Raw genomic sequence first — 22,475 nt, forward strand, 5'->3', positions numbered from 1 at the left:
ACCCGTCACAATTTCAACCACATTAAATCAAGTTAGCCACGATGCCAGCAAGCGTTTAACTCAACAATCAGTGCACGTGAGCATCAAACAGTGACAAGCCACGCACTAGACGCCGTGGCTAAGCTATCGTTAGCACAGCTTCTTCACATTGACACAGTTTGGCGTCTTACCGGCTGCCTCTCTGGTGTTTGTAGATGCTCTGATCTGTATGGGCGACTTACAATGATAGATAAACAGTCTCTGCCTGGTGCTGCTGCTTGTCTGCTTCACCTGTGCTGGTGTGCGCCACTTATACCGGTCCGGCCGCGATCGATGTCACGAAGGTTCCGCCTCCCATTTTTGCTGACGTGTCTAAATCTCAAGTTTGACTTAACAACATTTGTGTACTAGTAAAGTGTTTTTAATCCAGAAAAAAATGCTCAATGGTCAAACAATAATTTGTGAAGCAAAGGTGAGAAAAATCCACAGAGAAATGAAACCGCTAGATTTTGTAGCTTGTGCAAAATCAGCACTTGGTATTGGATCTAATGGGTGGTGTTTCATTGTGACCACTTCAAATTGTCACAGCAATGTGATTCACTCACCTGTGCCATCATTTGATTGGCTAACCGCTAATAAAATACTTGTTTAGTATTTTACTTGTTAATAAAATACTTGTTTAAAATACTTGGTTCATCACTTTTTGGTGTTTTCCTTCACAAGTTGTTGAAGAATTAGACGATGTTGGCAGGGACGCCATGATAGATGTTTTCCTAGTAAAACGATCGCTGATTGGTTGATCGCGAACAAGAACGGGTGTGGGTAAAACGCGGATTGTGGATTACGGTCCGCGGTCTAAATAAACGATTCTGATTGGTCCATTTCAAGATTTGCAAGGATTGGTTTGCAAATTACCAGCGGAATTACGCGGTCCGTGTTTTACCAACACCCAACAAAAACCGCTTTAGAAAAAACTCTTGGCAGTACGGCATGCCAAAGTGCACTTGCCCCACGGGAATATTAATGATTGGATTTACTTGCCCCAGTTTTGTTTTAACTTGCCCCGGGCCATCGGTACAACGTTATTGTCGAGCCCTGATGTTTTTGGAATGTGGGAGGAAACCGGAGTACCCGGAGAAAACCCACGCATGCACGGGGAGAACATGCAAACTCCACACAGAGATGGCACAGGCTGGAATCGAACTCGGGTCTCCTAGCTCTGTGGCCTGCGCGCTAACCACTCCCTAATTTAATCATATTAAAAATATTTATGTATTCATGTATACAGAGCAATGTGATTGCAAAATTAATGTCTTAGTAACCTCTTCTCATAAATCTTTTACAGTGGAACCTTGGTTAGTGTCAATCTGTTCCACGAGGTCCGACTCTAACCAAAACGTACTCCAATCGAGTCCATTTTTTAAATCGTTTTCAAGACTGGAAATCAAATTTACTCATTCGTTCATGTTCTACTGCTTATCCTCACGAGGGTCGCGGGGGTTGCTGGAGCCTGAACCAGTTGTATTCGGGCGAGAGGCAGGGTACACCCTGGACTGGTGGCCAGTCACATTCAAACCTTATTTATTCAAAATTATTTAAATTATTTGTGCAATTTACTGTTTACACTGTACATTATTGTTCATATTTGATCATCTATTTATGCTCCACATTGTTATTGTTATTATTTATTAATATACCGGAGCCAGGCAACGACATTTCGCAATTTCACTGCTGTTATTGTGCAATTACAATAAATCTATCTATTTCTATAAATCGATAAATCTATATATCTATCTATCTACAATTTGGAGTGGCCAATTAACCTAGCATGTTTTTGGAATGTGGGAGGAAACCGGAGTACCCGGAGAAAACCCACGCATGCACGGGGAGAACATGCAAACTCCACACAGAGACAGCTGAGGGTGGAATTGAACCCGGGTCTCCTAGCTTTGAGGTCTGTGCACTAACCACTCGACCACCGTGCAGCCCATTTTGATCTCAAGATTTCTTAAAAAATGTATTTGGTTTATACAGCAATGATGTTTTTTCGGGCACCAGTGAAGGACCCGGTTGGCACAATGCTACTTTATATCCAACATTGCCAACAGCTATGCAGATTTAAAATATTAAAATAGACTTTTCCCCTTTTAAGCACCCAAGAAAAACAGCAGCGAGAGCAAAAGAAAGGCAATGGAGATATTTGAATACAGTAGCAAGGTCACACTCCACACGTCTTGGTGGCTGGGCTGAGCATTAACACAGTAACAGGTGGCGATGGGGCCGCAGGGGCAGAAACACTTAACACTGCAGCTTCAAATGGAGCTCAGCCAAGAAGACACCTGCTAACAAGATGCAGGGAAGGATAGAGAGCAGATAGAGATATGGAGAATAACGAGAGAATGTGTTAAAAAGGGAACAAGTACAACGTGATTTATGAAGCACTGTCAATGCGCTTTACTTCCCCCCCTCCTTTTCCTCTCGGAGTGGAGGCCTCTGGGTGCACATTTAACAGCTTTGGCATTGAGAAGTGAAAAAGCCGCTGGCAGGAAAAGACAGAAGCCCGCAGCGCTCACATTCACACAGGTGTTAAACATCAGCGGCCTACTTTTATTGTTTCTGTCTGCTTGACTCATGCTGCCATCTTCACAAAAAAAAAGCTTCAATTAGGATTTTGACTTTCAGATGTCCGCAAGAATCCATGATGGACAACTGTTGCGGGTCAGAGGAGATGTTTGCTGCAGCTCCACAGGCTCTTGACGCACTTTTTCATATTTTTATTTATTTTTACGGCCATCTCTGTGTGGAGTTTGCATGTTCTCCCCAAAAAAACCCATACACATGCACGGGGAGAACATGAAAATTCACACAGAGATGGCCGAGGGTGGAATTGAACCCTGGTCTCCTAGCTGTGAGGTCTGTGCGCTAACCACTCACCACCGTACCGCCCTATATTACATTACATTACATTACATTACATTACATTACATTATATTATATTATATTATATTATATTACATTACATTATAATTATAAGCACCTACCCAAGGCGTTACAACTATCCATAGTTAACAAAACAAATCTAGTACAATTGAATACACATAAAACTTTGATGGTACCTGAAAGGAAATATGTGCGGTGGGACGGAGCTTGGCGCCCGGAAGCTCCACGTATGCCTCGCGCCCCAGGAAGTGAACGGTGGCCATCTTGTCGCACTTGCTGCCGTAGAATCCAGGCATACAACGGCAGACCGGCTCGCCGGCCACCAGTAGGCACTGGGCGCCGTTTTGGCAAACTGTCTGGTCGCAGGGGCTGGTCTGGAGCAAGATCATGGGTGGGGTGTTCTCGCAGAACAGACCGCTGGAGGACGAGGGGGTGATCATTAATGCTCATTAATGGATGGTTTGCTAATAAAACATATGTTACATAAATGCACATAGACTACTGCTAAAATATATCTTTGCACGACTTTATTATATATAATATTATATATTTTAGATTTTTAAAATCAATCAAAAGTGTTACAATATCATATACATATATATGACATTGTTTTGTTACTATAGTAGTATGGTGTTAATGATATGTATATTTTAATTGTTTTATATGCACAATGAGCCTGAATGAAAATAAAATAAACAAATGATGCCCCACCATTTTGAAGACGTGTATGAAATCTGATGCTCATTAATGGATGATTTACTAATAAAGATATGTTACATAAATGCACATAGACTACTGCTAAAATATATCTTAATAAATGATGCCCCACCATCTGCCCCAAATCTGACAGTTTAAAGTGGAATTACAGCATGCTGCATTCATGTTCCCTGTTATAAATGAACCAGCCATTTTGCACACTCCCCCAAATATTCCTGTTGAAAAATCACCAGAATTTCCCAGGCCTGTTTTCTGTTTTCCCGTCTGCTATAATTAATCAGAGTGTGCATCTGTCGCATGCAGGTGGTCAAGCGGCTCCAACGCCATCTGTATCTCCTCCCACAGTTTGTGTGTATGTATGTGTGTGTGTGTGAGTCACTGAGGTGTGATTTTTGTTCCATCTCATATGACATTACCTGAAGCCCTCCTGGCAGACACACGTGTAGCCGTTGACGGCGTCCACGCACTTTGCGCCATGTTGACACTTGTTCTCCAGACAGTCGTTGTAGTCTTGCTCGCAGTAGTGGCCCACATATCCTGGCAGGCACTCACATCTGTATAAATAATGGCGGCATTATTTTGTGGCGTTTGATCACTTCAACCTAGGAAGATTTGTGTTTGCAGTTTATCAATTGTTCATTGTTGCGGCAGGGCTCTCCCTATAGTTATAGTCATAAACTTTTCAGCCAATGTAGTGGACAGTAAGGGACGAAGAAGAGTTGCTAAATCACGTAATGGTAATGGTTTTTATTTCATTTGAACATGCATCAGATTACAATTGAATGCATCCCATAATCAGTTCACAGTTCCACATGTCCAAAAGGAGTAGGAAGAAGCAAAGCTTATTAAATCCTACCCCTCCATCTGGTACTTTTACAATCAGTAACTGTTACATTTGTTCACTTCCTGCTTTCCTAATATAGTTTATATAATATAGTTTTTGTTATTTTGTTTTTTTGTCATGTACCGAAGTAGGAGGTGATATGAGCATCCAATGCCATAATGGGTACCATAGTGCGTGTCAATATAGTGATATGTATAGCACATCATGACTGGTTCAAGACTCTTCATCCTTGTATTTAGCAAACATCAACTGCTTGTATTGTTTCTTGAATTGGCTCATCGTTGTGCATTGTTTGATTTCCTTACTCAATCCATTCCATAGTTTGATTCCACATACTGAAATGCTATGGCTAGCATAACGTAGTCCTAGCATAGAAGTGTTTCAAATGTACTTCTTCCCTGAGATCATATTTCTCCTCTCTTGTAGAGAAGTATTGGATGACATTTTTAGCTAATTGGTTGTTTTTAGCCTTATGCATTATTTTAGCTGTTTGAAGATGAACTATATCAGCAAGTTGAAGTATTTGTGATTTTAGAAATAAGGAGTTAGTATGTTCTCTGTAGGCGGCATTATGAATTATCCTTACTGACCTTTTTTGCAGTACATTTAGCTAGTGAAGATTTAAAAGTATGTACACGGTATTCGGTATTGATATCGGCTCATATTGGTCTCGGAAATTGAGCACATTATTTGCTGAATTATTATTTTTTATTATTATATTATATTATATTATTATATTTTATTATATTATATATATTCATTCATTCATTCAGTCATTTTCTACCGCTTTTTCCTCACGAGGGTCGCGGGGGTGCTGGAGCCTATCCCAGCTGTCTTCGGGCGAGAGGCGGGGTACACCCTGGACTGGTGGCCAGCCAATCACAGGGCACATATAGACAAACAACCATTCACACTCACATTCATACCTATGGACAATTTGGAGTGGCCAATTAACCTAGCATGTTTTTGGAATGTGGGAGGAAACCGGAGTACCCGGAGAAAACCCACGCATGCACGGGGAGAACATGCGAACTCCACACAGAGACGGCCGAGGGTGGGATTGAACCCTGGTCTCCTAGCTGTGAGGTCTGCGCGCTAACCACTCGTCCGCCGTGCCGCTATTATATATATATATATATATATATATATATATATATATATATATATATATATATATATATATATATATATATATATATATATATATATATATATATATGTATATATATGATTATGATTTTATTTTATATATTATTATTTTATTATATATATTTAAATTTATGTTTTTGCTTAATTATTATTATTGTCAAACTGCATTTTAGCTGGGGCATACCATGTACTGTTTCTGCTATTAAAACGGCAGTAAGTTTGCCTCTGACTCAAGGATGAACTGCTGGGAATTTTTGGACCATCAAAGGTAACCCTGACCCCCGCACAGTACTTCTTTTTTTAATGCCCCCCCCTTACTCTGGGATTCACCCCCTGGGCCTTTTACTGCAGTCACTCACCTGTAACTGCGCCCGACGTGGATGCACTTTGAATCATGCTGACAGGGGTCGAAGCCGTGGAGGCAGGGGTCAAGCACCTCCTCGCAGAGGTCACCTGGTGAGGGTGAGACGATAGAGATGATGTATATTACCTCATAGATGACTAATAATCCATAGACAAACATTTACAATAGTTGAATGAAGGATTAAAACAGCTCAAGTCTAACCTCTGTAATCAATAAATCAACATAAAAGCAACTCATAAAACACAAAAAAGTCTTCATTTACATGCCTCTAGATCTTGTCAGAGGCATTAAAACACTCGTCTTCATTCTTCGCCTGCTTTAATCTAATCCTTACGCCCTAAACTCCCACCATGTCTGTCTCCACTAGCCCTTTTCCCAAGACCTTTATAGCCGCCTGGTAAATTACACATGCAAAACAACATCTGAGCATCCCAGCACCATTATACAAAACAAGTGCTTTCGGGTTATCTCAACGAGAAGGGTGGTTTATTAGCGTGTTATGAATGGAAATAGTCTGGGAAATTCAGGACAGTAACACGCAAGTATTCTCAGTAGAAAGTATAAATCATCTTTAATGCTTTCCTACCCCAAATGAACTGCCTCAATGTCCTATACGCAGCAATAATTCACAGAAAAAGCATAATACTGTAGCTAAATAACATTTAAGTTGTTGCAAAGATGAGAGGAAAAGGTGCGAGGGAACATGTTCTTCATTTTGAAGTGTTTTAAACAAAATAGTGTGAGTAATTCTCCAAAGAGATGCAAAAGAGACTGCAAAAAAAATAAATACTAATGTGAAGATAAACTCATTCTTTTAAAGGTCATATTGGATATATATTGTAATATTTGTGCTTTTAGTAAGCCCTACTGGAAACACAGTGTTTTGTGTGCCTGTAGCTTTAATGCTAATGAGCTGAGCTTGTCCATGCCAAGTGTGTGTCTCAGCTAAAAAACGCAAAAAATGCATAAAAATGTCAGGTGGATGGAACTTATTGCTGATGCGGACTTCCTGTTCATCTTGGCGAGATGGAATTCAATAGCGTGACTCAACTTTGTAATCAACTTTTTTTTTGAGCCCCATGGTGGGTTATTTTAATGGATAATAATCTCTCTATTATCGCGGTAAATTGGTTCCCAGATCCAACCGTGATAGTCCATTTCAATGAAGTAGGATTCCTCAGTATTATTACTGACATCTAGTGACCAGTGTAGAATACTACCATCATATTGTCACAGCGTCTTCTGAATGCCTTAAATGAAAATGTTAATGCTTGAAAATACTTCATTTATGAAAAACATTGATAATTGATCAAATATGCACACATTTACACACCCCTTTCTGATTTTGTAAATTTTAGTCAATGACAACACAACTGAAAACAAAATGCAATTTTTAAATGAACCTTTTTTTATTATTAAGGGAGAAAAAAAATCTCCTCCAGGATGTTTTGTTAGACAGCAGAATTCATGGTTCCATTTATCACAGGAAGTCTTCCAGGTCCTGAAGCAGCAAAACAGCCCCAGACCATCACACTACCACCACCATATATTACTGGTGGTATAATGTTCTTTTTTTTTTTACGCCAGATGTAATGGGACTATTCTCCAAAAGGTCTTGGGGATGTTTCCTAGCAAAATTAAGAGCCTAAATGGTCTTTTTGTTCAGCAGTGGTTTTCAGCTTGGAACTCAGTGCAGACTGTTTTGGTCTTTTTTATGTCATGAACACTGACCTTAGCTGAGGCACGTGAGTCCTGTAATTCTTTGGATGTTTTTGTGGGGTCTTTTGTGACCTCGTGGATGAGTCGTTGCTGCGCTCTTGGGGTCATTTTGGTAGATTTTTGTTTTTGGCATTTGTAGATAACGACTCTCATTGTGGTTTGCTAGAGTCCCAAAGCTGTAGAAATGGCTTTATAATCTTTAACCAAAACTGATAGATCTTAATTAGTTGTGTTGTCATTGACTAATATTTAAATTTGTCTAAAATGTGTGACAAGGATGAAAAATCAGGAACTTTATATAATGTTTTATCAGTAAAATTAAACATGAAACAGCATTATTTAGTCATGAATATATTTTTGAAAAATCGCAAATGAAGCAGCAAAATTTTAACCTTGAAGTTAGACGACTGTAGTTTGATAATGTGCCATATCCTAAAAACAAGGCAAAAATTTTCAAAAATTAATCTTCTTTCAAAAGTGCAGCAACAAGTGATGGAGATGATACATTTTTATTCTGATTTCTGCTTTGTCATTGAACATTGCTGTTCGTGTTCATGTTTGCATAACAGGGGATATTTAGTATAATGTTAGAACAACACAAGAGGGCCAGCAGACTGTCATGGAGTTCAGTCTGGATCTTCACAGCCGCAGTGAGATAATCCCTGCTGGGTCTGACGCCACCCTCCATGACCTTTCGTGAAATCTCCACTTTCAAATAAAGCACCTTGTCAAACCCACATGCTGATCTTTACGTGTTTGACATATTTGGAGGATCTTAACTTCCCATCACCTTGTGACTTCTCCCAATCCCACACATGAGACGTGGTATGACATCATACTGACATTTCATTTGTTAAACATGTCCAGTTCACATTTTCATTCCAGCTGCTCTCTGAAAGGCCTCCGAACCAGAAATCTGCATTTATTTTTTTAATTTATAGTCCAGTTGGACTGAAATGCCCTGGTTCTATTTGGATTTTGAAAAAAAAAGAGAAAAATATGCAACTTTGAACTGCTTGACGTCAAACAAACTACCTCAGCGTACCTCACAAGACCTATCCCAGCTGTCTTCGGGCGAGAGGTGGGGTACACCCTGTACTGGTGGCCAGCCAATCACTGGGCACATATAGACAAACAACCATTCACACTCACATTCATACCTATGGACAATTTGGAGTGGCCAATTAACCTAGCATGTTTTTGGAATGTGGGAGGAAACCGGAGTACCCGGAGAAAACCCACGCATGAACGGGGAGAACATGCAACTCCACACAGAGATGGTCGAGGTTGGAATTGAACTCAGGTAGCTGTGAAGCCTGTGCGCTAGCCACTCAACCACCCTGCAGCCCATGTATCCATTAATTATCAGGAATAGACATGAAACTCAAAACTCATCTGTTCAAACTAGCTTACTCCCTCTAACTGCATCACATGGTCCCCCCTCCCCCTATTTATTGTATGTTCTTATTCATTGTTTGTTCTCTTTTATCTTGTATTTTATATTTGTGTTTTTATATCTTCTGTACAGCGACCTTGGGTGTCCTGAAAGGCGCTTTGAAATAAAATGTATTATTATTATTATTATTATTATTAAAGTAGGATTAAATACATGCTGCCTCCTCCTATTCATTTTCAGACATGTCAATTGCGCAACTGTAACCATGGGATGTTCCTTAATGTAACCTGTAACCTCACATTCATACCTATGGACAATTTGGAGTGGCCAATTAACCTAGCATGTTTTTGGAATGTGTGAGGAAACCGGAGTACCCGGAGAAAACCCACGCATGCACGGGGAGAACATGCAAACTCCACACAGAGATGGCCGAGGGTGGAATTGAACCCTGGTCTCCTAGCTGTGTGGCCTGCGTGCTTAACACTTGTCTGCCATGCAGCCAATACTGTAGTTGTTCATTCATTCATTAATTTTCTACTGCTTATCTTCAAGAGGGTCCCGGGGGTGCTGGAGCCTATCCCAGTTGTCTTCGGGCGAGAGACGGGGTACACCCTGGACTGGTGGCCAGCCAATCACAGGGCACATATAGACAAACAACCATTCACACTCACATTCATACCTATGGACAATTTGGAGTGGCCAATTAACCTAGCATGTTTTTGGAATGTGGGAGGAAACCGGAGTACCCGGAGAAAACCCACGCATGCACGGGGAGAACATGCAAACTCCACACAGAGATGGCCGAGGGTGGAATTGAACCCTGGTCTCTTAGCTATAAGGAGACCAGGGAGACCGCTAACCACTCGACTATATATGGCATTTATTCTGTTGGACAAGAAATACAGTGTATATGTAAAAAGTGGATGGCAGAGGTTTGACCCTGGAACGGATCAATTCTGAAGTTGGGATTGTGTTGGATTTAGGAGATTCCAGTGGAATATAAGAGCTGAGTTGGAAAAGGCTTGAGTGAGTAAGCGTTCTCTTAAAGTGACACCTGATGATTGGGCCAGTGGCCACTCAACCATAAGCCAGCTGTGTGTGTGTGTGTGTGTGTGTGTAAGATAGATAGAGAGAAGCTTGTGCATGCCAAGAGATGTAATGACAGTGTGTGTGTGTGTGTGTATCTTGAATGAGGTCCAGTATCATAGTGGACCGACAGAGTGTAAATGTGTGTACTTTAGAGGACAATGCCTCGCTAACAAAAAAAAACTTAACTCCTTAGTCAGCATCTGGTGTGGGCTGATTCTTCCTCCCACTTCCAGCATCTCTTTCACGCATCTTTCCTCCTCGCTTTATCAACCCCTTTTCTTGACCTCTCTTCACGCGATGACATTTTTATGTTTTCTCTTTGCATCTAGCTGTTCCCTCTTTCCCTCCCCCCCTCTAGATCGCCCAAGCTTCCTTCCTGCAGGAGCGGTGTCGGGGGGTCACTGCGGAGTGGCTGTCCATTACCGACTCACCAGCCGGCAAAAGTGGAAATTGTGATTTTGTGCGAGTAAGCAGTTGTGCGGGGACTCTCAGGGGGGGGGGGGGGGCAAAGTGACCCAAAGTCACTCACTCACTTTAGTCACATTTCCGCCAAGCGGTACAGTTCAGTTCCCTGTGCTACGATTAGTAAACGGCAGGACATCATTGTGCCCTGACAAAACGCCAGTGGAATCGACAACGACCGGAGAGTAAACAATGGAATATTTAGAACACAACACGGCACAGAAGGGGCCATTTTATGTCAATGGGTCGTTGGACTGCAGTGTGTATTTCCACCCATTAGGTACCGTACCGCATGTTCTCCCCGTGCATGCGTGGGTTTCCTCCGGGTACTCCGGTTTCCTCCCACATTCCAAAAACATGCTAGGTTAATTGGCCACTCCAAATTGTCCATAGGTATGAATGTGAGTGTGAATGGTTGTTTGTATATATGTGCCCTGTGATTGGCTGGCCACCAGTCCAGGGTGTACCCCGCCTCTCGCCCAAAGACAGCTGGGATAGGTTGTGAGGATAAGCGGTAGAAAATGAATGAATGAAGGTACCGTACCATTTTCATCCTGAAAACAATGACACAACTAAAGTCTCAATCATAGATACCGTAGGACCAAAACTAGACCCAACACATCCTTGCATGGTCAGTACACACTTACACACTTTAACCATTAAACATTAAATATGCCCATCATAGAAGCATATAGAAAATGGGTAGAAATGGGTAATTACAGTATTTACGCTAGACGATGCAAATTCACATTGTCATATCCAGGGCTCGACAATAACGATAATGTACCGATGGCCGGGGGCAAGTTAAAAAAAAATTGGGGCAAGTAAATCCAATCAGTGATATTCCCGTGGGGCAAGTGCACTTTGGCATGCCATACTGCCAAGAGTTTTTTAAAAAGTGGTTCTTCTTGGGTGTTGGTAAAACACGGACCGCGTAACTCCGGTGGTAATTTGCAAACCAATCCTTGCAAATCTTGAAATGGACCAATCAATCCACAGTCCACGTTTTACCCACACCCGTTCTTGTTCGTGATCAACCAATCAGCGATGGTTTGACTAGGAAAACATCTATCATGGCGTCCCTGCCAACATGGTCTAATTCTTCAACAACTTCTGAAGGAAAACAGCAAAAAGTGATGAACCAGTGCCTCCTAAACAAGTATTTTATTAGCGGTTAGCCAATCAAATGATGGCACAGGTGAGTGAATCACATTGCTGTGACAATTTGAAGTGGTCACAATGAAACACCACCCATTAGATCCAATACCAAGTGCTGATTTTGCACAAGCTACAAAATCTAGCGCTTCCATTTCTCTGTGGATTTTTCTCACCTTTGCTTCACAAATTATTGTTTGACCATTGAGCATTTTTTTCTGGATTAAAAACACTTTACTAGTACACAAATGTGTCTATTCAATAATGTTTCATTGTGGTGCACAACTTATAAATATCACTGTCCAGTCCAGTTTTGAAATTTAGTTTGGATCTAAAACAAACTTTCCTTAGCAGTCCAGTGCCGATTGGTCACGTTTATTCCGTAATATTATCAGTTCTTTGACATAATCATTGCCGGAGCGATTGGAGAACTGCAACCTAAAATTCTTCTTGGGAAAATGGCATAGAAGCCATGTTTACATAAGGAGTTTTCCTCTTTCCGAATGACTTTTCCGAAAACATGGTATACATGGAAAAGGAATATTCCAATCTCATGTCTACATGCGCCGCTATAATCAACCAGAATAGTCAATGGGGAATGCACAGTAAAACGTAAACATCAACATCACGTGATACCGACTTCCTTGAGTTTTTCTTTCACTTGTTGGAATAACTCCGTATTGCCAGTTTTTCCTTCATCCGGTTTTGAAATTTAGTTTGAATCAAAAACAAACTTTCCTTAGCAGTCCACTGCCGATTGCTCGCCTCCATTTTTTTAAATCTAAAGAACGTCTGGAGCTGCGTGTTACGTCATATCTCAGCATTCGCTGATAAATTTAAACAGGAAAAGATCAAATTCAATCTTGCTAATATTTTATAATTAAACTCGGGACATGTTTTATATATAGATATGTATTTTTTTTTTTAAATAAAACTGGACTTGTGAATGGCGTATAGAAGGGTTTAGATTCTGTTCCACAGATGGTGCTAATGCACACGAGAGCTGCTTGCCAACCGCCAATAAACAACAGAAGAAGAAAAACACCACGAAGAAGAACGCACCCTGACAACTTTCCGTTTGAGCGGGTACAAGATACCTCAATCTGATTGGGCAAAGGAATATTCCACCCCTGGGAATCCCATTATATATTCATTCGGATTGGCACTTTTCTTTCGGAATACAAAGGTTCAATTATCTCGGTTTGAGCAAATAAACGGAATGCAATTGGAATATTTGTGTACATGTATACGTGGCATAGTGAGTCTTCCTACCGCTGTAGTTGGGTGGACAGAGACAGGTGTAGTTGTTGACGCCGTCGACGCAGGTGGAGTTGTTCTCGCAGTCGTTGTCCTCGCAATCATCCGGGTTGACCTCGCAACGTTGGCCCTCGAAGCCCGGGGGACACACGCAGCTGCACACCAAAACAAAAGTACATGATGAGGTCCATTGAATGCAGGTCAAAGCCCAAAAAACAGATGCTAGTACGTATGAGAAACTCATTTCTCAGTCTTTCATTGGATAAAGATGGAGCACTGTTTACGATGTACTGCAACAGCCTCAGTAAAAATGTAAGGCTACTGCTAAAACTGATACATAATCATTTTGGTGTTGCCGAATATTCGTTTGTTCGTTCGTTCATTTTCTATCGCGGTGGTGCTGGTGCCTATCCCAGCTGTCTTCGGGCAAGAGGCGGGGTACACCCTGGACTGGTGGCCAGCCAATCACACGGCACATATAGACAAACAACCATTCACACTCACATTCATACCTATGGACAATTTGGAGTCGCTAATTAACCTAGCATGTTTTTGGAGCTCATGGACATAAACGAGCCAGTATGCAGAAATTGTTGGAAAGTGGTAGCAACAAAAAAGGCAATAAAATAAAAAAAACTTAGCCGCCTCAAGCATATACACCTGACCCAGTTTCCCCATCTGGCCAAAAGTTACACACCAAGATGCACATCTCTTTAATACAATTGAAAAGCCAGCATTTCAAGAAATGGATGGTAATAAAGTAACGCTGGTTCAGCATTACTTTATCGATCAATGGTTGGTAGGTGTAAAGCTGGAAGTGTGGGAGGAAACCGGAGTACCCGGAGAAAACCCATGCATGCACGGGAAGAACATGCAAATTCCACACAGAGATGGCCGAGGGTGGAATTGAACCCTGGTCTCCTAGCTGTGAGGTCTGTGCGCTAACCACTGCGGAATATTGCAAGCCATAAAAATGCTGTCATTTGAAATGCCTCCTTGTTGAGTGATGTTTCAATGAGGAACATCAACAGTACGTTCATTAGCCCTGAGTCTTCACAACAAACTAATCCAAAGCCGAGGTAATTGTGCTTCTAATTGGTTGCCACAGATGCAGGGCCACGCCCACTCAGAAGCGCACTTAATTATCTACCACCTCCTCCAGCTTGTTTTGCTCTTCCATCTTCACCTTCACTTCACCCCCCTCACTGGTGCAACTTGTATTCCACCCCCTTGTATCTCACACACGTTAAAGCCCCCCCAGCACACACACACACACACACACACACACACACACACACACACACACACACACACACACACACACACACACAGTAATTCCTCAGCAGCTCGCCCACCCTCCTCGCTCTGCATCCTTGCATTTGTCTCTTACACTTCATCAAGTTGACTTTACTTTTTTATTACATGAAAAGGATTTCACAGCATCTCCACACACACACACACACACACACACACACAAACTCACAAACACTGGACGTATGGAGTCGTCTTTCAATGAAAGACACTTCTCACGGATGCTGCTTACCGTCACCTACTTAGTTTTCATCCATTTTCAGTGCCATTTACCACTAACGTTAACACCAAGTGTTTAGGTGTTTAGTCAAGGCGAGTTTATTTATAGAGCACGAAAAAGTCCTTTACAGTAAAGAAGGATAAAATCATAAAGTAATGATAATAGCAATACATAAAATTCAATGTCAAAAAGACGTAAAAATTATGTTAAAGTGACGAGCACAGGTAAATATGACTTTCAGTTGTCATATGCACAGTTGAAAGTCTTTTCAGCTCAAATAAAGGGTGAAGGAAAATACATTTCTGGGGATCACAATAGATGAAAATATGAGCTGGAAACCTCATATTACAAATATACAACATAAGGCGGCCAGAAATATTTCAATATTGAACAAAGCAAAATTTGTTCTCAATCAGAAATCACTCCACACTCTTTATTGCTCTCTGGTTCTACCATATCTTACTTATTGTGTGGAAATATGGGTTAATAACTATAAAAGCAATCTTCACTGGCTAAATGTACTGCAAAAAAGGTCAGTAAGGATAATTCATAATGCCGCCTACAGAGAACATACTAACTCCTTATTTCTAAAATCACAAATACTTCAACTTGCTGATATAGTTCATCTTCAAACAGCTAAAATAATGCATAAGGCTAAAAATAAGCAATTAGCTAAAAATGTCATCCAATACTTCTCTACAAGAGAGGAGAAATATGATCTCAGGGAAGAAGTACATTTGAAACACTTCTATGCTAGGACTACGTTATGCTAGCCATAGCATTTCAGTATGTGGAATCAAACTATGGAATGGATTGAGTAAGGAAATCAAACAATGCACAACGATGAGCCAATTCAAGAAACAATACAAGCAGTTGATGTTTGCTAAATACAAGGATGAAGAGTCTTGAACCAGTCATGATGTGCTATACATATCACTATATTGACACGCACTATGGTACACATTATGGCATTGGATGCTCATATCACCTCATACTTCGGTACATGACAAAAAAACAAAATAACAAAAACTATATTATATAAACTATATTAGGAAAGCAGGAAGTGAACAAATGTAAGAGTTACTGATTGTAAAAGTACCAGATGGAGGGGTAGAATTTAATAAGCTTTGCTTCTTCCTACTCCTTTTGGACATGTGGAACTGTGAACTGATTATGTGATGCATTCAACTGTAATCTGATGCATGTTCAAATGAAATTAAACCATTACCATTACAATTACCATTACCATGACCATATATTTGAACATTGCCAAAGTTGAGGATTGTCGCACATCTCTCTGGAAGACTGTTCCAGACTTTGGTGGCATAAAACTGAAACGCAGCCTCGCTGTGTTAAGTCCTGACCACTCCCGTAGCTTCGCACAGCCTGAGATGCTTCATGTGGCTCTAACAGGCTGGTGCACAAGCAGAGCTGTTTTAAATTCTATTCTCTGAGCAACAGGAAGCCAGTGGAGATACCAGAGTACTGGACTAATATGGTTGTATTGCCTGGTTCTTTACAAAGTAATTCTGCAGGATGATAATCATTAAATAGCGGGCAGGCGCAGTGAGGTGTCCGGAAGGGGGGGGGGGGGGTACTCATAACATTTCTTTAAGCTTGGCAGGTCTGTCAGTAGCCACGTATACATGGACCCACATATTCCAATTCCATTCGGGTTATTTGCTGAAACGGAAAGAATGTAACCTTTGTATACACCTCATTCCGAAAGAAAAGTGCCAACCCGAATGAATATATAATCTGATTCCCAGGGGTGGAATATTCCTTTCCCCAATCCGATTGAGGTATCTTGTACCCGCTCAAACGGAAAGTTGTCAGGGTGCGTTCTTCTTCGTGGTGTTTTTCTTCTTCTGTTGTTTATTGGCAGTCTGTGGAACTGAATCTAAACCCTTCTATACGCCATTCACAAGTCCAGTTTTATTAAAAAAGAAAATACATATCTATATATAAAACATGTGCTAAGCTTAATTATAAAATATTAGCAAGATTGAACTTTATCTTTTCCTGTTCCCGGGTGCGTTCTTTCAGCGAATGCTGAGATATGACGTAACACGCAGCTCCAGACGTTCTTCCATTTAAAAAAAGTAGAGGCGAGCAATCGGCAGTGGACTGCTAAGGAAAGTTTGTTTTTGTTCCAAACTAAATTTCAAGACTAGATGAACGAAAAACTGGCAATACGGAGTTATTCCAACAAGTGAAAGAAAAACTTGAGGAAGTCGGTATCACGTGATGTTGGTGTTTACGTTTTATTGCGCATGACCCATTGACTATTCTGTTGGATTATAGCGGCGCATGTAGACACGGGATTGGAATATTCCTTTTCCATGTTTACCATGTTTTCGGAAAAGTTATTCGGAAAGAGGAAAATTCCTCACGTAAACATGGCTTCTATGCCATTTTCCCAAGAATAATTCTAGGTTGCGGTTCTCCAATCGCTCAGGGAATGATTATGTCAAAGAACTGATAATATTACGAAATAAACGTGACCAATCGGCACTGGACTGCTGCGGAAAGTTTGTTTTAGATCCAAACTAAATTTCAAGACTGGACGAAGGAAAAGCTGGCAATACGGAGTTATTCCCACAAGTGAAAGAAAAATTTGAGGAAGTCGGTATCACGTGATGTTGGTGTTTACGTTTTACTGCGCATGCCCCATTGACTATTCTGTTGGATTATAGTTGCCGCATGTAAAGACGCAATTGGAATATTCCTTTCCATGGATACCATTGCTTTCGGAAAGGTCATTCGGAAAGAGAAAAACCCCTCATATAAACGAGTCTAGCGTCTTTATGCATGCTTGAACAATGCTGGTGCCAACAACTCATACAATGGTTAATATGGACAAACATCACAGGCTGTGTGTGAAAATATTGACACGAAAATAATTAAGAACCACTCATTTCAAGCAATTACTGAATGAGATGATAAAAAGATTACCGGTGACGCATATAAATGAGAGTTAAAACAAAAAAAAGGTGCAAAATGAAGAGGAAATAAAGTCAACATCTGCAGGGCCACGTTGAGCGTTGTGCCACTCTGACATTTAAAACGATTTGTGTCTGCCTGCTAAGCACTGAGGCTAATTGGACTTATTGAATATCCCCAAACGATTATAAAACATGTCAGAATGTCAAAGAGGTTTGGCTTTTTCCAATCGTCTGAAGGCACAGGCGTCTACATGAGTTGCTATCAACATTAAGAGAGCGCCTGTAAAAGGGTAAAAGGAGTCATGGTATCATTACCGTGTGGGTTGGTAAAGGCCAGATGCATATCCAAACCTTTCAAAGGTCAAAGGGCTTCCTAAAAGTGGATTATTTTACCCCTATGAAGCGTCCAGCGTGTGTTATGTTTAAGTGCACTTGTATAAATGAATGACTGCTGGATCATGATACACAGACACTTAAAAACTAGCCAAATTGCTGCGGCTGATCCTTCCACTATTGATTTACATGCTACTTTGGAACCATTTACTATGAACCCATCATTTCCATCCTTACGGTGAAACCCTAGCCCCCCATTGGCCAGTCATGTTGGCCACGGCGGCTTCGCACTCAACGTCGCTGGCTCGCACCACCTTCATTGCACCGCACCACATTTCGGCAAATGAGAAAATAAAAGGCAATAATAAAATCAGCATCAAGTGATAAATAACCGTTTGGGAAGCCCGTGTTGACAGATTTATGCACAATGCATTTGAAGGAGGCAGTGATGACTGACAGAGGTTTAGGGGATTTTCTTTGGAGCAGTTGTTGAGGTCAGAGAGCAGCCTGAGAGGAGATTTTCTCATCTAATTTCCTCATTCCCTCACGCAGACAATAAAACACACCATAAGGTCAAAGTTACATGCTATTTTCAATCATGTACTGCTTAGATTCTATGAATCCTTTCTATTAATTTGATAATAATGATCACATTTAATATCTGAGCCAATTGGTTAGCGCACAGGCCACACAGTTAGGAGACACGAGTTCGATTCCACCCTCGGAAATCTCTGTGTAGAGTTTGCATGTTCTCCCTGTGCAAGCGTGGGTTTTCTACGGGGACTCCGGAACTAATTTGCACAAAAAAACAGTCTTATGCTTTGGGTGTCATGTGCAACATATCATAATAATAATAATAATAATATGGACAAAACATTAACAATGTAATGCATAAATGCATTTGTAAGAAATCTATACATCCATTTTTATAACAGCTGAAAAATGCTTATGTGTTACTTCACCTCTAAATTGGATCAATAAATAATTTGATACGGAAATATTGCAAAAATAGTCGAGTGGTTAGCAGTTAACTGAGCTCAATTCCACCCTCGGCCATCTCTGTGTGGAGTTTGCATGTTCCAAAAACATGCTAGGTTAATTGGCCACTCCAAATTGTCCATAGGTATGAATGTGAGTGTGAATGGTTGTTTGTCTATATGTGCCCTGTGATTGGCTGGCCACCAGTCCAGGGTGTACCCCGCCTCTTGCCCGTAGACAGCTGGGATAGGCTCCAGCAGCCCCCGTGACCCTCGTGACGATAAGCGGTAGAAAATGAATGAATGAATGAATATTGCAAAAATATAATCAGCTCAAAAGCCACTAGGGATTGCTATGATATCCTGTGATGTATTAAAGTCATCTATTCATTTATGTAGATGGAATTTCAAGTCATTGGTCGCCATTTGTTGTGCATTTGTCGTACATGATTGTTTTATGATTTGTTTTTTCTTGTTTTATGTTTAGAGAAAAATAATTTTTAGTCTTACTGGACAAATAAATACAGGCGTCCATCACAATATCAAAGTTCAATGATCCCTCCCTTGTTATATCATGTTGTTTCAGAAATTAATTACTAAGTAATCACTGTTACATGGTAAGATTATGGGCTATTATCAATCAAAACATGATAATAATTCATTTCCAGAAACATAAGTGATATGAATGTATGAATGTAATGAATGTATTCTAATGTCTGATGATATTCCCTCACCTTGTACTCCATGTAGCCAGCCATGGATGCAGAGTGAAAATAGGTTGTCCTTCCTCTTCCTTCTGTGTGGAAGTGGTAAGTTTTTGGTTTCCTATTTTGCCTTTTTTTTTAACCCTTTAAGTTTCATTCACATCATGACTTTTACATGTTAAAACTTGCTTACATTTGCTTACATCTTGATTACAATAAAATACATTTGAGACTAACTGGTTAGCTTGCTAGCTAATGTTAAATAATAATGTTAAAAACCATATTTAGGAAGTCATAAACTACAAAACTATTCCATTTATTAAAATTGAATGCTATAATTCAGTTATCATGGTCGAGTCTGGAATCAATTAGCCATTATAAACTAGGGACGACTATAAAATATGAAATACTATAAGCAATATTAGCAAAAATAGCTCTCACAAACTTTTCAATGTAATGATGACCATGCAGCAGAGACATTGGATGGAAATCACTTCCTAGCATAAAAACCAGGATGTATAAACAGGACACATCCTGGGGAAACAGGATGTTTGGTCACCGTATATAAATGACAATATTAATACTATTATATAATATTATAGTCGCCTGTGTCTGTCAGATTCATTTCCAGTACATATTTCGCCAAAAATGATAGGCAGAAGCACGTTTCTTTGGTTTTCGCTTAAGTATCCATAAATATCTTCATCTTTGTGGCAGCAGTTTGAAATGCACAATACCGCCATCTAAAGGACCGGAGTAGACCCGCAATGACTGCAAACAGCATTTGCACATTGACAGTGGATCACGGTTGGTACCTGAAGTTGTCTTCAAGGCCAGGATGAAGGTGACACGTTCCTCCATTCAAGCAGGGGAAACTAACGCAGGCATTAATGGGTGTTTCACAGTCCTGACCCTGCGGGACACCAGAAGACACAGAATATAATAGCATTATTCTCTTCAATGATGGCTAACATCACAGCATCGTTCATCGTTCATTCATCTCCCTCTATTCCTTTATTATTCCTGTTCTGTTCTACTTCCGGGTGGGTTTTAGTCCAGTTGCTTCTGACACGTGACCTTGACAAGCGACTTAATTATCCTCCTTCTAAAGGCCTTCACACAAAGACCTGGAAAAAGGTGTACTATAAACACACACTCACTATCAATGTTAATTTCCCCCTTCAGTGGAATATTTGCATGCTCTTTCCATTTACAAGACTCTTGAGAAGCATCACAGCCTCTTGTGTCTTTGGGTGGGTCAGAACCTACAGCACAGTCATCATGGTCGTCTTTGCTGAGCAACGATGCCATACATTATGCATGCACCGTTGAAGCTAAGCCGGATAATGCTGCTAATTCCGCCGGCTTATGCAGTGCCGTTATCCATTGACGATCCCGGGCCTTTGCGACACAATTCTGGGAAATCAGATGACGTTTTTACATGATGTCTCTTCTTTTTCAGCAGTTAAGACGTTCAGGTTTACATGAAATCGACTCGACGTATGTCACCTTGAATCCAAACGGACAGGTGCAATGGTAAGATCCTGATGCGTCAGACACACAGGTCCCGTTATTTTGGCAAGGTTCCGCCAGGCAGGGGGCGCACTTGGACACAAGAGTGATATCTACCGGCCCTGATAGGGGATAAAAAGATGGAGAGAAGGACACGGAGATGGTAACACAGATAGGACAGATGAAGATAAGAGAGCCAAAGGACAACGTCACAGGGAAAGACATAAATCATGTTTTAAAAGGTGCTCTACTTTTATTCTTCACCGGCAGAGCTAAGGAGAGACATGAAGGTGATTTATTGAGCGACTGCTTTCCTTAACCCTTTAAACACGGCTCTTTACACCATTTTAACCTCTAAACAACTCATCCTAAAAGAGTGGTAACCTTTTGGTCATTGAATTAACCACTGATTATTCGAGTGCAGGTTGGGGTTCTGCGTTTTGGCCTTTTATCGACACAAAAGTTCATTTGTTTCAGACATGCTTAACAGGTTACATTAAGGAACATCACGTGGTTACAGTTGCACCATCGACATGTCTGAAAAGCAGCGTGTATTTAATCCTACCTTCATGTTTATTACTGATAATTAATGAATACATAGGCTGCATGGTGGTTGAGTGGTTAGAGCGCAGGCTTCACAGCTACCTGAGTTCAATTCCACCCTCGGCCATCTCTGTGTGGAGTTTGCATGTTCTCCCCGTGCATGCGTGGGTTTTCTCCGGGTACTCCGGTTTCCTCCCACATTCCAAAAACATGCTAGGTTAATTGGCCACTCCAAATTGTCCATAGGTATGAATGTGAGTGTGAATGGTTGTTTGTCTATATGTGCCCTGTGATTGGCTGGCCACCAGTCCAGGGTGTAACTTGCCTCTCGCCCAAAGACAGCTGGGATAGGCTCCAGCACCCCTGCGACCCTTGTGAGGATAAGCGGTAGAAAATGAATGAATGACTAATAGCCCATAATCTTGCCTTGTAACTGCGATTATTTATTAATTATTTTCCGAAAAAACATAGGGAGGGATCATCGAGCTTTGATATTGTGATGGACGCCTGTATTTATTTGTCCAGTAAAAAAAATTATTTTCTGTAAACATAAAACAAGAAAAAACAAATCATAAACCAACATGTAAACTGCATGACAAATGGCGACCAATGACTTGAAAGTTCATCTACATAAATGAATAGATGACTTAAACATGTTTAATACATCACAGTATATCATAGCAATCCCTAGTGGCTTTTGAGCTGACTATATTTTTGCAATATTTCCGTATCAAATTATTTATTGATCCAATTTAGAGGGTGGAATCGAACTCGTGTCTCCTAGCTGTGTGGCCTACTTGGCCCAGCTATTTTATGTGATAATTCATTCATTCAGTCATTCATTCATTTTCTACTGCTT

General features: G+C 40.7%; 1 protein-coding gene across 3 annotated transcripts in view; it reads right to left on the reverse strand.

The window, feature by feature from the left end:
- slit3 (slit homolog 3 (Drosophila)) overlaps positions 1–22,475 on the reverse strand; it is a 262,158-nt gene that overhangs the window by 21,919 nt on the left and 217,764 nt on the right. For all 3 annotated transcript variants that reach the window (XM_058048416.1, XM_058048425.1, XM_058048435.1), the window contains 6 exons: positions 21,071–21,195; positions 20,377–20,474; positions 13,087–13,226; positions 5,989–6,082; positions 4,053–4,190; positions 3,096–3,336 (listed from right to left, as the gene is read on the reverse strand). In XM_058048416.1, the coding sequence (XP_057904399.1) occupies positions 3,096–3,336; positions 4,053–4,190; positions 5,989–6,082; positions 13,087–13,226; positions 20,377–20,474; positions 21,071–21,195 (836 nt within the window). The remainder of the gene's footprint in view (positions 1–3,095; positions 3,337–4,052; positions 4,191–5,988; positions 6,083–13,086; positions 13,227–20,376; positions 20,475–21,070; positions 21,196–22,475) is intronic.

Source organism: Doryrhamphus excisus, chromosome 2 (genome assembly GCF_030265055.1).
Source record: "Doryrhamphus excisus isolate RoL2022-K1 chromosome 2, RoL_Dexc_1.0, whole genome shotgun sequence".
Classification (NCBI taxonomy): domain Eukaryota; kingdom Metazoa; phylum Chordata; class Actinopteri; order Syngnathiformes; family Syngnathidae; genus Doryrhamphus; species Doryrhamphus excisus.